This window comes from Heloderma suspectum, chromosome 3 (assembly GCF_057233095.1).
Source record: "Heloderma suspectum isolate Gila_16-S chromosome 3, 16-S_ref, whole genome shotgun sequence".
Lineage (NCBI taxonomy): Eukaryota > Metazoa > Chordata > Lepidosauria > Squamata > Helodermatidae > Heloderma > Heloderma suspectum.
The window spans coordinates 284,311,790-284,328,408 of NC_139460.1; the positions used below are offsets into that span (position 1 = coordinate 284,311,790).

Here is a 16,619-nt window from a genome sequence, read left to right on the forward strand (position 1 = left end):
CACTCCTGCATTTGACAAATATAGCAGGGGAATGCTCACCCTTTAAGCGAGCAATCCTACCGGGATCGGCAGCCGCCTCTGAACTTGGAGGTGACCACCTATCCAAGGCAGGGCAGGAGAAGCGTGGAGGGGATCATCCCCTCCATGTATCAGCCACCCTGCATTTGCGGCTATCGGCTGTCTAGCTGTGGGAAGGCGGAGTAGGGGAAGCAGCTGCCAGATGACACGTTGGATGTGTCGTACTGGCATTTCCACCTTCCCTGCTCCCAGGAATGCCCCATTTTCTCTGCTCCACACTCCTCTTCCAAGCATGGAGTGCAGGGCCATTCCGTGCTGCCTATGAGGCACTGCAGGAGGCGGGGGTGGGGGTAGGCCAGTTCTCAGAAAACTAACCTTGGAGCATGGGCTCCAAGGTCAGTTCCCGGAAACTGACATATTTTATGGCTGTCTAGCTGCTGACTAGCTGCCATAGGATTGTGCCCTAATTTTTAATTATTATTTTTTTAAAATATACTCATCATTTTTAAAAGTTCACAAAATGGGACAGGTATTGCAGGGAGGAGCTGTGTCACTTGTTATTATCGGTTTCGCAGGCAGTACCTAATAGGATCCTATGACATTTGCACAACCATATTTGTGCAGCACTAACAATCACAATTGACGTGTTTAATTGGGAAATGAAATCGCATTTTGGCAGTAACAAAATACTGTTGTTTGATTGCTTGGAGGTGCGGGTGGGCTGAGATATCCCTAGGTCTGAAACACTATATTTGAGAATTTTTGACACACTATTGATGTTCTGGAAAGGCCCTTATATAGAATTGCCCACTGGAAGTGCTTCTCCTTTGCCACAGACTCACCACTGCATTATAAACTAATCCCGTTTCAGTCATTTGGGATGTACGAAGTGACTTACCTGTTTTGTTTTGTGACATCGACGGTGGGGAGGAGGCACTCCGTCCCTCCCCCCGAAATCCTCACCGGCTGGCTCCACGGCGACTCCGCAGAGCCGCTGGCCAGGGCTACCCGCAGTGACATCCGGCTGCTGCTGGGCTGTGCAGGGATGCAAATGGCGCCCGCTGTAGCCGCCACCATTTGCATCCCTTTTTTTTCGCCATGAAAGGTACGTAAATATTTACATAGCCTATCATGGGAAAAATCATGAAGCGAATGGTGGCCGCAGATGCGGCAACCATTCGCAAAGCAGCGCGAACAGCACCAGGTAGGTGCTCCATTTCGCGCACCTTTCGCGGGGTGGTGGGGCGGAGGGGCTTCGTTCCGCCACGGATTTCAGGGGGCTGAATGCACTGGCATTTGGCCTCACTGAGATCTGTGGCAGAATTCTCCGCCATCCCTATCAGTCATATTTTCAAGGATTAGCATCTGGAGAATGGACAGCAACATACTGAGGGAAGCAAGGGAAGACAACAGCATGTGTTTTAACCTAGCTGGAATTGCCATTAATTTTAACCCTGCTGGGAATAGCTGGTAATTACGTTACTTCATATAGATTTCTGTTCATTATCCCTTCCACCCATGGCAGCTTGCCACTAGCCTTTAGTCTTTTCAGCATCTCCTTTCAACACAAGTTTCTGTCCTGTTGCTAGGAAACCCCTGTGCTTTTCTTGCACGTGTTGGTGTGATGGAAAAGTCCTTTCTTGATCCATTTGTTGTTACTGTTGATTGTGCAAGTCTCCTATAAAACCAAATTGCCTCCATTAAGGAAGCCTGACAGAAATACTGAACTCAAAAGTATGGTTCCCTAGGAAATGTGTATTTGAAAGTAATTACCAAAATGGCCTTTGGTCTGGAAATCACTTTCATAAAGTGCTTCTCAAATGCAAAATATCTGTGCCTGGCCTAAACATTTCTCCTGCCCTTATATTAATGGCCCGCATATGTCTCTTTGAAGGGATAAATTCTGCAAGTCTGGACTTTTCAAGGGTCAAACTAAATAGGATATCAGGACATTTGTGACTGGACCTCCTGTATTTTTTTTTTAAAAATAAACATAGCCATGGGGTGGGGGTTGTGTGTGAATTAAATTGGAGCTGTGATGCTGGGAGAGGGTAACTTTTTTAAACACCTAAAGAACAACCTGCTCCTATATGAACCAGCCCAGTAACAGAGATCATCATATCTGCCAAACACCCTCACTGCTGAGGTTTGGCAGGTAGGGTGTAGCTGTTTTCTTAAAATCAAAGAATCATAGTTTGAATGTTTCCCAAAGGACATCTAGTCCAACCTCTGGCGGGGGGTTTGAAATCCAGTGCTAAAACATCCCAGTTTGATGACCATGCAGGCTCTGCTTAATAATCTCCAATGAAGGAGAGTCCACCCCCTCTGAGGCAGTCTGTTCTACTGATTTAGAACTCGTATCATCACAAACCTCTTCCTAAAGTTTAGTCTAAATGCCCTTTCATGTTGTTTGAACTCACTGGTTTGGGCACTATCTTCTGGAGCAAGGGTGCAGAACCTTATGCCTGGGGTCCAAATCTGGCCTTCCTGGGGTCCAAATCTAGGCTTCTAGAGTTCCCCATATGGTCATGCCCCCTCACTCTCTTTTCCCCAACCACCTCTCTGATGACCAACAGAAAGGCTTTCTTCACACGGAGCTTTTATCCTGCAATTGAGATGGCTCACAGATGTTTGCGGGCTCTTTATATGATGCCGTGACCCTCCAGGGTGTATCCTGCACTAAATGCCCTTTGTTCCGTTTTTAAATAGATTAGATTGCAGATAATGAGCTATCAAATTACCCCTTTGTGTTCCACTTGAGTTCCCTCCATGAAAAGAGGAAAAGCAGCAAGAAGAGGAGGGAGGTCAAGAAAGATAATGGAAATTCAGATATGGAGAGAAGGAGGGGGAAAGGGGAGGGGGGAATGGAAGCGGGTAAAAAAGGGAGTCGTGATTCTGCATTTAAAATGGAAGCAGAAAGACCCATTTTAAATGCAGGATTTTAGGCTGGTGTAAAGTTGCCCAGAGAGAAGCAGTCTCTTTCCCTTCTGGAGGCCTGGGTGAGGCCCATTCTCCATTCCCTTTGTGTAGGCTTTGGAGCCAGTCAGTCTGGTATGTGGCTCCTCAGGAATGAGTCTCCTCTCATGTAGATACCAATAAAGAACGGTGTTGTAGAAACTTTGGAGTCAGAAGTGTATTATTTGGAGAGCAAGGCCTAGGGCTCAGCCCCACATTCACTACACCCAAGGGCCATTATGCTGCATGGAGCTAGGAAACAGGAGCCCTATCAGACAGAAGGGAGGAAATTCCCCCACTTATATTTTCAGAGGTGATATGACAGACATTTTCAAATATTTCAAGTTGGAGCAAATTTGTTCTCTGTTGCTCCAGAGCAGGGTTGTAAGACTTCTTTCAACCTGCGGGCCAAATTCCATTTCGGAGAAGCTTTTGGGGACCACATTCCAGTGGTGAGCAGAGCTGAAGACAAAACAGGTGGAACCAAAAATACCAGCATATTTAGTTTAAGGCTCTCACTGCAAGTAACTAAGCCTTAAGAGAAACATTTCAACCTTTTAGAATAAGGAAAAACACTGTGCAAAAGCCAGGAAGCCACCAAATGATTGATGGTCGGGGGAAAGGAGGTGGGGCAGGGATGGGTGTGTGGCCTTCAGCCAAAGTGTGCGCTATTGAAATAATCACATATTCTTCCCCTGCTTACCCAGGTGTCCATTTTCCTCCTTCCACTCTTGTTTTGCTTGTGTCTATTTTAAGTTCTAAGTCCACTGGGGTAGGGACCTGTCTTACCTACTATTTGTGATGCACCATGTATGACAGTACATAGATGGTGCTACATCATCGTCATCATCATCATCATTATTGCAGCACTAGATACAGCTTTCTTTAGGCCATATTGTTTTTACATAGAAATTGTTCTTCCTATGAGCATAACAATTCTGGGGAAGTTGCATCTGTCCCAAGCCATAATACTAAGGGCTTCACCACACCAGGCTTTTTATCCCACAACTTACTGGGACTTCTGCTTCCAGATTCTTTGCAGGATTAAGATCAGCTCCTTACACGGGCTGACATGGGCTATTTTTTTCGGGGCTGTCTTTCTCGGCAAGTTCTTGGCAATTTCTATAAGTTTCATTTCACGGCCACTAGATGGCATTGTGGTTATAGAACAACTCCGTCATTACACACTGCCGATATATTGGACTATTGGGGTATCTTTTATCTTTAAAAAGTGGGATAAAGGTCAGAAAGCACAGGAGATGCCCTGGAGGTTGACAAAGTCATGTAAGGAACCTGCAAAGTTCCATGAGTGACCAATCACAAGCGTGCAATACAAGCCTCATGTAGAAATTATCTGAGTTGCTGGGAAAGTGAAATTTCCCTCCTGCAAAACCAAAAAAGCAAAAAACAAAACAAAATCCCAAACCTTCTTATCATTTCTTCTCTTCCTAGTTTTGTTTTGTCCACTCCCTTCATACGCCTCCCTCTCTCTCTCTCTCTCTCTCTCTTTCCACAACAAAGTAACCCTCCTGCAGCTAGGCTTCTCTGGCAGCAAAGCCACAGAAATTCCCAAGTACCCTATTCAATTTTGATGTCTTGCTTTGAGCTAGACAAAGAAGGGGTTGCCTGAAACTTCCCCTCACATGAGTTTCAGTCTGCATTTTCTCCCATAGCAGCAACACAGCAGCAATTGCTTTCTGGGAGGGGGTTTGTGGGCAGATTGAACACACCAAAGAAAAACATTTTCACATAATGGCCTAGCCAGAAAACAAGCTACTTGTCTGTTGCTCTAAGCGTTTCCCTAACATCTCAGCTCCCTTGTCGCACATGGACTTTGAAGCCAGACACTTTAAGGATCACAATGCATTATTATATACAACTACTCCTTTGTCCTGTGTAAGGGTAAAAACAACAGCTCTTTGATCAGCAATCAAGGCAGCAGATAACTTCCCCAACAAAGGTCTCCGACACAGTTAAAAATAGTTTAACTGACTGTATTAAGGGAAGTAGCAACATAAATGTGATGGAAGCCCTTTAAGACTTCTCCATTCCCACAAGGGGTGAACTTTGGGGATATTATTATTATTACTATTGTTACGGTTATTATTATTACTATTATTATTATTTTCATTTCTGAACTGCCCAATGGCCGAAGCTCTCTGGACAGTTCTAAAAAATTACAAACCACTAATACAAGATAACAAAACATAGTATAAATTTTTGAACATACAAAATGTAAAACAATTTAAACAGCTAAAACTATTTCAGTAAGATATTAGACCTGATAAAGACAGCTGACATAAAGGCCCCATCATACGCCATTAAATGCCTGGGAGTAGGGGACAGTCTTAACCTGGTGTCGAAAAGATGACAGTGTTGGTGTCAGGGGGGTCTCAGTGAGGAGATCATTCCAAATTGGGGGGCCACCACTAAGAAGGCCTTCTCCTCCCTTGGAGAAGGCACTCAGAGGAAGGCCTCAGATACTGATTGTAGTGTCCAGATAGGTTCATGTCAGGAGAGGCGCTCTGTCAGGTATTGTGCACTGAGCCATGTAAGGCTTTATATGTTAAAACCAACATCTTGAATTGGGCTCAGAAACTAGCGGGCTAGAATTGGTGTTATATGCAAGCAGGCTATAATTGGTCTTACATGCTCAGACCTTCTAGTTCCAGTTATCTGTTGCATTTTGCAGAAGCTGCAGCCTCTGAACAGTCTTCAAGGGCAGCCCCATGTAGAGTACATTGAAGTAATCTAACTTGGAGGTTGTCAGAGCATGGATTACTGAATCCAGGTTATCCCTGTCCAGATAGGGGTGTAGCTGGGCTGCAAGCTGAAGCTACTAGAAGGCACTAGGTACCACTGAGGCCACCTAAGCCTCAAGGGACAGAGATGGCTCCAGGAGAACCCCCAAGCTATGAACCTGCTCCTTCAAGGGGAGTGCAACTCTATCCCGAACAGATTGGGCACCCTCCATCTGGTCAGAAGGAGGGCACCACTAGCACCATCTCAGTCTTGTCTGGATTGAGCTTCAGTTTATTAGTTCTCATCCAGTCCATTGTCACAACCAGGCACTGATTTAGCAAATCCACAGCCCCAGCTGATAAAAAGGAAAAGGAAAAGCAGAGCTGTTTGTCATCAGCATACTGATGGCAATGCATGCCAAAACTCTGCATGATCCCACTCAGCAGTTTCATGTAGATGTTAAACAGCATTGGGGACAAACCCGACCCCTGAGGGAAATTAGAAACTTCCTGGATATGGCAGGTGCCAAATATTTCTCCACTTTGGATGCATCTGCAGGGTTTTGGCAAGGGCTCTTAGATGAAGAGTGTTGAACCTCAGGCTCACTGGCCAATGTGAACCAGCTGGGTCTCGATCTGCCCCTCTGGGCCTCCCCAGGTAGCCCCTTCCCCTAGCAGATTGTTTGGTGATTTCCTGGCTTCTCCATTGTGTATTTATTATGTCACAATATCCATTGAAGGTCCTGGTGGCCAAGGCTCTGGATTGGCCAATTTTGCTGCCTGAAGGAGAGCCTAAATGGTGCCTCCCCCCAGCCATTAGGGCCAACATTTCAAAAGGTGTACTGCACCATTCAGACACAATTTCCAACCTTAATTTTCTTCTTCTCCTTCCCACCCCCCTGCCCCACCATGGTGCTGCCTGAAGCAGGTCACTTTACCCTGTTGCATGGTAAGACCAGCCCTGCCCATTTCCCACAAGGGCAAAGAGGTAATTTAATATGCATAATTGGGTTTTAGAAGAGGGTGAGAAGGTTAATAGCCTACTAGCACCCATCAGGCTGGATCTGGAGTCAACAAACTTTTGAAAAGGTGTAGAGCACAAGCGGGCAGATGTTTTGGACTTCAACTCCCAGATATCCCTACAAGCATGGCCAATGGTCAGGAATGCTGGGAACTGAAGTCCAAAACATCTGGAAATCTATTTTCTACCCACACCTGGTGTAGAATGTATCAAATACACATAGACTGCAAATACGTCACTTAATCTGTTCGACAGGAAATCTGGATCCCTAGAGTCAGAAAAAGTCATTTGTGAATAGTTCTTAACTGGCCATATGAATTGGCCTTTAAAGGTTATTATCAAAAGTGTACAAGGCCAATAATACTTATCTTGGTTAAGAATTCTTACGGTGTAATTCTGAGAAGCTCATGTGTGCTCAATTTTTAATTCCAGAGGGGTGGATGCTTTATGGGGTGCTTCTCCCCAAACTCCTGACTTTTTTGGCAGGGAGGAACGAGCCTGAGGTTTCCACTAGAAAGATGAAACTGTTGAGTTTGTGAGGATGCAGCCCTGTGGCAAACTCAGGACAATACAAAAGACTATAACTGGGATTCAACAGGCTATGCACGTGTGTGTGTGTGCACGTGTAACCCACTGGTATATTTTTCTTTAAGAATTCTGAGTGGGAATATTCCTGCACATGTTCAGTAAAGGAGTGAGATAGGGAGTGGCCACCATTTTTAGGCAGTTACCAAAATACAGTTTGGAAGAAGCTAGCTTTCTCCTCTCTGTAAGACCCTGAACCCTTGAGACAGGTTAGTAGGGAGGTTTCCTTTTAAATTTTTTTAAGAGAGTCTTTTTTTTTTTTTTTACAAACACTATGAGTTCCTTGTTTGTTTATGTTCTTTTATATTGTATAAAGTGTTGTTTTAACAAGTTGCTCCTGTGTTGCTAGATCCTGGTCCATTTTGAGAAGATTGCTGTGGAGCTGGAGTGAACTGAGTAGAGACTGTTTTCTTTCTTCTGCCAGTAGAAAAAACAAGCTTCCGAGAGAAGTTTTATTTATATTTTTGTTTTGGACTCAAGCTAAAAGACAGAACTTTGGGAGGGCTGTGCTCTGTTTTATTGTTTTGGTGATAAGTGAATTGCTACACATGTAAAATTATTACATGTGCATTATTGTTGTTTTTAATTAAGACATTAAAATGATATATATTGTCCCTGTACAAGGCCTTTGCTGTGAGTCCCTTTAGAGATCCTGAAGAAAAGTGTTACACATGCATAGACATACAAGAGGTTTTAGCAAACAGAAAAACCTGGCTGTTCTGATCTGATTGAATCCGCTGTAGTTATCCTGCTTATTTTATCTTACATTAATATTTAGGGTACTTACATTATGCTCTTTAGGCAAACATCACAAATCAGTTTACATAAAAACATTAAAACTATAAGCATTAATACACATTTATAATAATAAAAGATGTGTGTCTGTCTGTCAGTGCCATAGCTCTAAGACTGTGAAACTGAAACTCTTGAAATTTAGCGTGCTTGCTAAGGGGATTCTTAGTGCACCTCAGGGTTATTTTATTTTTAAAATGCATTAATAAATTTAAATTAATTCAAATGTGTCCATGCGGTTGAAGCCTGCAGTAACATTTTCAGTCACTAGGGCCAGATGTTCCTAACCAGTGCATAGCTTTGCAGTTGATACAGTTTGAAGCCAAGGGAGATTAGTAGGCTGAGGGCCAGAGTTATACATCCACCCCCTTGCTCCAGCTGTGGGGCAGCCCCCCTCAAAGGAATGGAATGGACAGACAGCCCCTCCTTTAAGGAGGGCTGCATCATGGCAGGGACCATGCCTAGTAGTACCAGAGGGCATGCATATATTCAGGGTGGACACAAGGTGTCCAACACTGATAGCTGCATAAGTTTGCTTGAAGGCTTCATTGTTTCAAACTAAGGGCTATTACAACCTTTGCGAAGCCAGGTTCGTTCATTAGTTAAATTAATAAAGACAAGCTATTTGGGAGGTGGGGGTGGGAGTTGGGATTATAACACCTGGATGAGATTCCAGGGGATTTACTAAAGGGTGTGTGGTTTCCCACTAGCAGCGGGAAGTAATCGTTTGGATTTTCCCGCTCTTACCACAGTTCTGCCCCCTCAGAAACTCACAAAATATATCAGCTTCCTCTTTAGTATGGCTGCACATTCCACCTCTAATGTTAATCAACCCTAAATGTTAATTAAGCCTACACAACATTGTAAAGGAGAGAAATAGCTTGCAATAGAATACAGTCATAGGGAAATCCCCACAATTGCAAAATGGAAGACACACCCTTTGGTGAAGCCCCAAATATCCCAAGCAGGTGTTATAAGTAGGTTGACTGAAGCTGGTTTACCCAGATCAGAACAGCCAATTTCATCTGATGCACATAACATACGCAGCAGCAAGATCATGACTACCTTCAACAAGGACACAGCCTTTGCCATTTTGATGGGCCTGCTGCTACTGTTGGGCACTAGTACAGGTGAGTGGTGTGTCTGGAATTCTGTTCCAGTGACCTGTTGTGATGCTGAGGTGTGTGTCCTGCAAATTGAGATGAGGAAGTAGATTCCCGTGGGATTTAAAAACAAATGGCACTCTAGAAAGTCATTTGGAGCACTGCCATTTGCTAGGAAACTGGTCCAAAACATGTGCACTTGGCAGGGCAAGGATATAGGTTAAAACGTTAGCTTGTTCTTCAGTGTATTTTTTTTCTCTTCACTCCAGCTCAAAACAACCAAGATTGCTGCCTTTCTTACACCAAGAATCCTCTGCCTCGAAGGGCTATCATAGGATTCACAGAGCAACTTTCTAGTGAAGTCTGTGACATCAATGCTGTCATGTGAGTCAATGGGAATGGATGGGAAAAAATATTTGCATCAGTGAAGGATATTTAAAAAAAAATACCTCTCCTAATCATCCAGGATGCTATTTAGCTTTAAATAATGCCTAAAAATGCTTCAAAGAATTTTTTTCAACCATCACTCTAGCCATTCAAATACAAGTTTTGATGACTAACTCCTAAACAATCTATATTGTCTGGGTTCAGACATCATAAGAACCTATGAACAGGGCAATCATAGGTTGTTAATTGAAAGCAGAAGTGAGTGTGCCGGAGGCTCCCGCTTGTGCACACAACCCATGGTTTAAACAGCCCATGGGTTGTCATTATTATTGGCCCAGTTTGCACATAGAGAGAGAAGGTCAGATGTATAGAAAAGTGGTATCTTTTTATTATGTATTTGAATGTAAATGTTTCAGATGCACTTCAAATTTAAGTAATCCATGAATTGGCGCTACATGTGAACTGGGTCATTATGTTGGTCAATCTAGTCATGAAGGCCATATCCCAGACCCTACTACATCAATCGTAGCCGGATTAACTTTTTTCCATTTAAAACTAATTGCCATATGAGCTTCTGTTAAAAGGTGAATCACCATTTCAATATCCTCTGGTGTGACTATACCCTCTTTATAATTTATTTTTATATCTGTATATTTGCTAGCTTATTTGTAGTGTACGTGACTTTAGAGTAATATTATACATTGTTTGTTGCTATATTTAAAATTGAGTTTAGCAATTTAAGGCTATTCCAGTTAATCACAACTTGAACAGGCTGGCCACTTATGCATCACTAAACGAGGAAATATATCACCCCCACAAAATAAAGATGTGGATTTACATAACATTTGCATATGCTAACGTACATGTATAGAGATGCTTTTAAAGCAAGCATTTAAAGAAACAGTTTAAACAGAAATACAATACATCTCACCACTGTGGGGAAGACGATGACCAGGTGACCAGTGTGTCTGCTCTCCAGGTGCCAGCTGTTGACCGGCAGCTTCAAGGCCCCTGGGCTCTCTCTTCTTATGGTTCTTTATCTTTAAAGCAGACTTGGACAGGGCAGCCTTTCAAATACAGAAGGATGCCTTCAAGTCGAGGACTGTCTCTAATTTGGAAACACTTGTACAACAAAACTGTTAACAGTTCAAGAAAAGCCTGGCTATTCCTCAGTTTTTGCATGGAAATCTTCATTCCTTCTCTCAAGGAAGTGTTCCTGTTTCAAGATAATCACATTTTTCAAGCAGTCAAATTGCAATTCAAATGCAACTCTTTTCCAAGCTCTTTCAGGGATTGGGGTATTTTGATTTGCTGCCTGGAGTGTGGAAGCATCATTAGAACCTATTGGATACTGTTGGTGCTGTCATGAATGATGAGTGACACAACTTCATTTCTCTCCTCCTTCCCTGTTCTTATACAAGTTTCTAAAACATTTGTCTATTTTGGGGTCTTTAAAAAATTGTTCCCCCTACTGTACTACAATGCTAGAATATACAGACACTGATAATTAAAACCAAAAACAAAGAAAAATGTGAGATTACCCTCTTTTCTAGCACTGCCTGCTATTTCGTAGACCTAGGTAAACCCATTGAAAGGAAAGCTCTCAGAAGGGAATTTTTCCAGCTTAGTTTACGAAAAATGAAACAACACATCCCTGGCATCTTCAATCCATGCTCTGGTGACTGGATGCCATGCTACTGGGATTGAATGCAACAAGTATAATGATACACATCAAATCAGTTTTCTTTCTTCACTTGGAAAAAAATTGATTGCTTTTTTATTGAGTACTGCATCTAGGAAGAGGTTGCCTTCCCTCTTTGTTCCAATTATTATAAACCTCTAGGACTTTTTAAAAACCTGTTTATAATTTCTGCTTTTCCTCTTTCCAGTTTCCACATTAAGAATGGATTGAGAGCTTGTGCAAACCCGAGAGACCATTGGGTGAAGAAGCAGCTCCGCTGGCTGAGGTAGGTTGGAGGAATCAAGTTAAAATACTTGATTATGGGTGCCTATAATACAGTAGCTGTGATCAAAGAGGGTTCTTTGGCCACATGCTGGAAATGCTACATTTCATTCCTCACATTTCCAATTGGAAAGGGCAGGACTTTAAGTCTTCTTTGGTAGGGATAAGGTTTCCTTGGCTTATTCATAATTCAGGAGCTATATGGCAGATAGGGAAATTCAAGCTTATCTGTTACAACAGCTGGGATTGTTTAGCTTGGAAAAAAGGGGTAAGGAGAGACACGACAGAGATGTACAAAATTATGCATGGTGTGGATGCATAACTTTGGAGAAAGTGGATAGGGAAACATCTGTATACCTCTCTCATAATACTAGAATCCAAGGTCATCCCATGAAGCTGATGGGTGGGAGGACAGATAAAAGGAAGTATTTCTTCACACAGCGCAGAGTTAAACTATGGGATTTGCTACCACAACATGTAGTGATGGCCACCAATTTGGATGGCTTTAAAAGGGGCTAGACAAATTCCTAGAGGAGAAGGCTATCAATGGCTACTAGTCCTGATGGTTATGTGCTACCTGCAGTATCAGAGGCAGTTGTGAACCGCCCAGAGAGCTTCGGCTATCGGGCGGTATAGAAATGAAATAAATAAGTATCGAAATAAATAAGTAAGTATTCCTATGTACACCAGTTGCTGGGCAACATCGGCGGGAGGGTGCTATTGCACTCATGTCGTGCTTGTGGGCTTCCCGTAGGCATCTGGCCGGACAGTGTGTAAACAGAATGCTGGACTAGATGGACCCTTGGTTTGATCCAGCATGGCTCTTCTAATGATCTTATATTTATTCCTCCATTGTTCTTACAGTGAAAAGCTCAAGAAGAGGTCACAGTTACACCATTTCTGAAATGAAACTAGAGACAAATGCAGAGCCAGGCCAAATAACTTAAAATCTGTTGGAATTGTTTCGCTGTATACCTTTGAGTGTTTGCTGGCTACTAATCCCTGATTCTCTGGAACCTCAAACATGTACTCATATTGCATCAAATACTTGTTTGAATGAAGCAATGAAGTTGCATTGTTCATTTATATCTGTTCACATGTTGTGACTGATGGATAAATACGAAATTGTATTATATACAATATGTGTATCTGTGATTATAGTGCACATTCATTCTGTCATATGAAGCAAATGAGAATGTGAATCACCGTTTGCTATAAACTATTACTATTACAGTAGATTTGCAATGCCTTATTGCATATTATCATCTCTGGATTGGGGTATTTGTTTTTACTTTCATTTTAGGTATTTGTTTGCATTTTTTGGTGCTGGCTCACCAGACAGTTCAAAGTAATGTTGTTCATGTATTACTTGATGTATATAAACTCAAACATATATACTACAATATTTTGAGTAATTTGAGAAGAATGGGAATATGAACAAATACATGTACATTGTATGCTGTATTATGGGCCTTACGTATTCAGACATTTAGCTTTAAAAACATTCATACAATAACCTTATAGCTAGGGAAATGTAACATCAGAAGTGGATGCTATGTATTAAAGACATACATGATAAATTAAGACATATGGGAAGTTCATGAAAATGTATTATGAACATCCAGTGCATGTTGCTAGGTAAGCTATTAAAATGTCATCTTTCCCTCCCATGTACACATGTTGTGCCCCCTGAGTCACACTGATGCCTCTTCATCCATCTGTTGTCCTCCTGTGGCTGGCTGAGCCCCAGTAAGACTTCCTTTGTACACATCCATGCCTTGCCCTCTTTATTTCTGTTCTCAGTAGGACCATAGCCTCTGACATTCCAGAGGAGACAATATGGATCTTCTTTTGTCTTTGTAATTAAAAAAATCTTTTTAATTTTCAGTAACAATAGCAACTGCAACAACAAAAACTTTAAAAAAGGAGGGGGAGAGAAAAGAAAAAGAGGAAAGGAAAAGGATTTAACACTTCCATTTCAAATATATATGTTAATATAAGCGGACCATATATCTAAATAAGCATTCCAACTTCAAGTATAAGTGATGGGATACTGTGTACAGTTCTGGTCACCGCGCCTAAAAAAGGACATTGTAGAGTTGGAAAAAGTGGAGAAAAGGGCAACTAAAATGTTCAAGATGCTGGAGCAACTCCCTATGAGGAAAGGTTAAAACAGCTGTGATTGTTTAGCTTAAAAAAAAAAGGTGCCTAATGGGAGACATGATAGAGGTGTACAAAATTATGCATGATGTGGAGAAAGTGGATAGGGAGACATTTTTCTCCCTTTTATAATACTAGAACCCAGGGTCATCTCATGATGCTGCTGGGTGGGAGATTCGTTTTATCTGCTGGGTGGCAGATAAAAAGAAGTACTTCACACAGCACATAGCTAAAGTATGGAATTAGCTGCCACAAGACATAGTGATGGCCACTACTTTGGATGGCATTAAAAGGGGGTTAGACAAATTCCTTGAGGAGAAGGCTATCGATGGCTACTAGTCCTGATGACTATATGCTATGCTATGTCCAGTATTGGAGACAGTATGCCTATGTACACCAATTGCTAGGGAACATGGGCAGGAGCGTGCTGTTGCACATGTGTCCTGCTTGTGGGTTTCCCATGGGCAGCTAGGTGGCCACTGTGTGAACAGAATGCTGGACAAGATGGACCCTTGGTCTGATCCAGCAGGGCTCTTCTTATCCTTATGAAATTGACGGCTGTAGGAGATACGTTCAAATGTAGTAAGAGCAGATGAAAGGTGGTTGGTGTTTATCCTTCCAAGCTTGAAGTATAAGTCTTTTTGCAACTGTAAGGGCTCTCAGTATCCACTTTTACTGGCCATCTGTTGTCAAGCCCCACATCGCAGGGATGAAATTTAAAAGCACATGGACATCCACTATTATCACCGATTTTTCAGGGCCAAAATTTATATGAGCAATTACTTCCAACCAAAAAGAGGCCACTACAGGACATGCCCACATCATATGCCTCAATGAGGCATTGTCTTCATTACATCGCCAGCATCTGGTAGATCTAGCTGGCTTCTTCTTAACAAGCCTCTGTGGTGTCCAATATATGTGAAACATAAATTTCTGTTGAATCAGCCCCAGTTTTAAATCTACAGAAATTGTACATATGGAACCTAAGACAACTTTCCATTGATTACACTGCATATAGCATTCCATCCCCTTTCACCATTCCTCTCTGACAATCTGAAGATCTACTTTACTATATTGCAAACAACTTTTTATAAACAGCTATTGTAGGCTTAGTTTTCTCTAAAGAACCAATTAATTCCTCTAACAGTGTAGGAAGCACTGAAGCACTCATCACTACTGATGGCCCCTATACCAGATGGCCCAAAAGTAGGTATACAGTTGTTTAGAATGTTGATGGAAGGGGGAGAGAATGTGTGAGTAGAAGATGTGTGGGTGGAGTCAGAATGACAGTTGGGAAGAGTGAGTGACAGGGTGTGACAGTTAAATCAGTTAAGTGTAGAGAGTGAGGGGAGTGAGGCCCTTAAGTAGGTATAGAGTTGCTTAGTTTTTTAGTTATTTTTTTTTACTGATATTGTGAATGATGGCAGCGAACTTGAGTCAAGAACAAAGAAAGTGGATTCTAAAGCAGTGCTGGAAGACTGAAAATGCCGAGTGGGTGCGCACAGCGTGGCAAGAAGCATCTGACACTCCTCCACCAACACGTCTGACAATTTATCGTCGTAGAGATAAATTTGAAGCAACAGGTGCAGTGGCTAATGCACTGAAATCTGGACATCCTAGGACGTCTATGACATAGGAAAATGAGATGAGAGTCGCTCTGACATTTGTGAACAGTCTGAAAAAGTCCACACAACGTGCATCTAAGCAGTTATCCATACCTAGAACATCCTTGCAACGCTTAATGCGTAAATTGAAATTAAAGCTGTACCATCCAAGACTGTTACATGGTCTTCTGGAGGATGACCCAGACCGTTGGTTGCAATTCTGTGAGATGATGCGTAACCAAATCTCTAACGAACCAGACCTTCTTGATAAGATCATCTGGTCAGATGAGGCTTCTTTCAAGTTGTCAGGCCACGTGAATAGGCATAACTATGTGTACTGGGCAGATGAAAATCCTTATTTGACTATCACATCTCAACTGAAGCATTTATGGACATTGATGCAGACCGGAATTTGTGTCGTACTGTTCTGGACAGTATTCTGGACAGTAATTGTGTTCTGGACAGGTTTGAAGAACGTTGCAACGTTGATGGAATACATTTCCAGCACTTACGAGATTAAACAGTGTTAAACAAATGTAATTGTAATAAACAATGTAATAAAATGCAAATAAATTATGCTGTATACCTACTTTTGGGCCACTGTATAGACTCCAACACTAGCCGGTAAATAATTTCTAATCTGCAATACTGAAAATGGTAAAATCTCATCCTCTGATCCTATTAACTGATCTAAAGTATAAATTCCACTATCTGCCCAACTCCTCCACATAAAAGGCCATCTCTCTATTTTCAAAACTGGATTCTCCCATAAAATTAATTTAGTGTGACAATATGGATCAAACTGCAGCTGACGAGACACTGCATTCCAAGTCTCTCTCACTACTAACTGTGTTAGCAGAGCCATTCTGTTTTTATTTACCTAGATCCTAACACCATCCTGCCAAAAAGAGGTGCCAAATAATTTGACTCCAAAACAACCCACGGGAGATATTAAAAAAAAAAAAAAGCTGTTTTCCAATCATTCATGCAGGTTAACAAATGAGTTTTATAATATAAACTAAAATTGTCTTTGTAATGCCGCTAGTCTCACAGCAGGTATCTCTGTCTGAGCACTGCCACTCCTCCCTAAACATACATACACAGAGCATTGTTTAAACTATGGAATTTGCTACCATAAGATGTAGTGATGGCCACCAACGTGGATGGCTTTAAAAGGCAATTAGATGAATTAATGAAGAGTAAGGCTATCACTGGCTACTAGTCACAATGGCTACTATATATTACCTCCAGTATCAGAGGCAGCATGCCTCTATATACAAGTTGCTGGGA

General features: G+C 42.0%; 1 protein-coding gene across 1 annotated transcript; it reads left to right on the top strand.

Moving 5' to 3' along the window:
- The first annotated feature begins 9,115 nt into the window (after positions 1-9,115).
- CCL20 (C-C motif chemokine ligand 20) lies at positions 9,116-15,916 on the top strand. Its single transcript, XM_084847162.1, has 4 exons — positions 9,116-9,242; positions 9,485-9,599; positions 11,492-11,569; positions 12,430-15,916. The coding sequence occupies exons 1-4, from the start codon at positions 9,170-9,172 to the stop codon at positions 12,467-12,469; spliced, it is 306 nt and encodes a 101-aa protein (XP_084703288.1). The 5' UTR covers positions 9,116-9,169; the 3' UTR covers positions 12,470-15,916.
- The last annotated feature ends 703 nt before the right edge of the window (positions 15,917-16,619 follow it).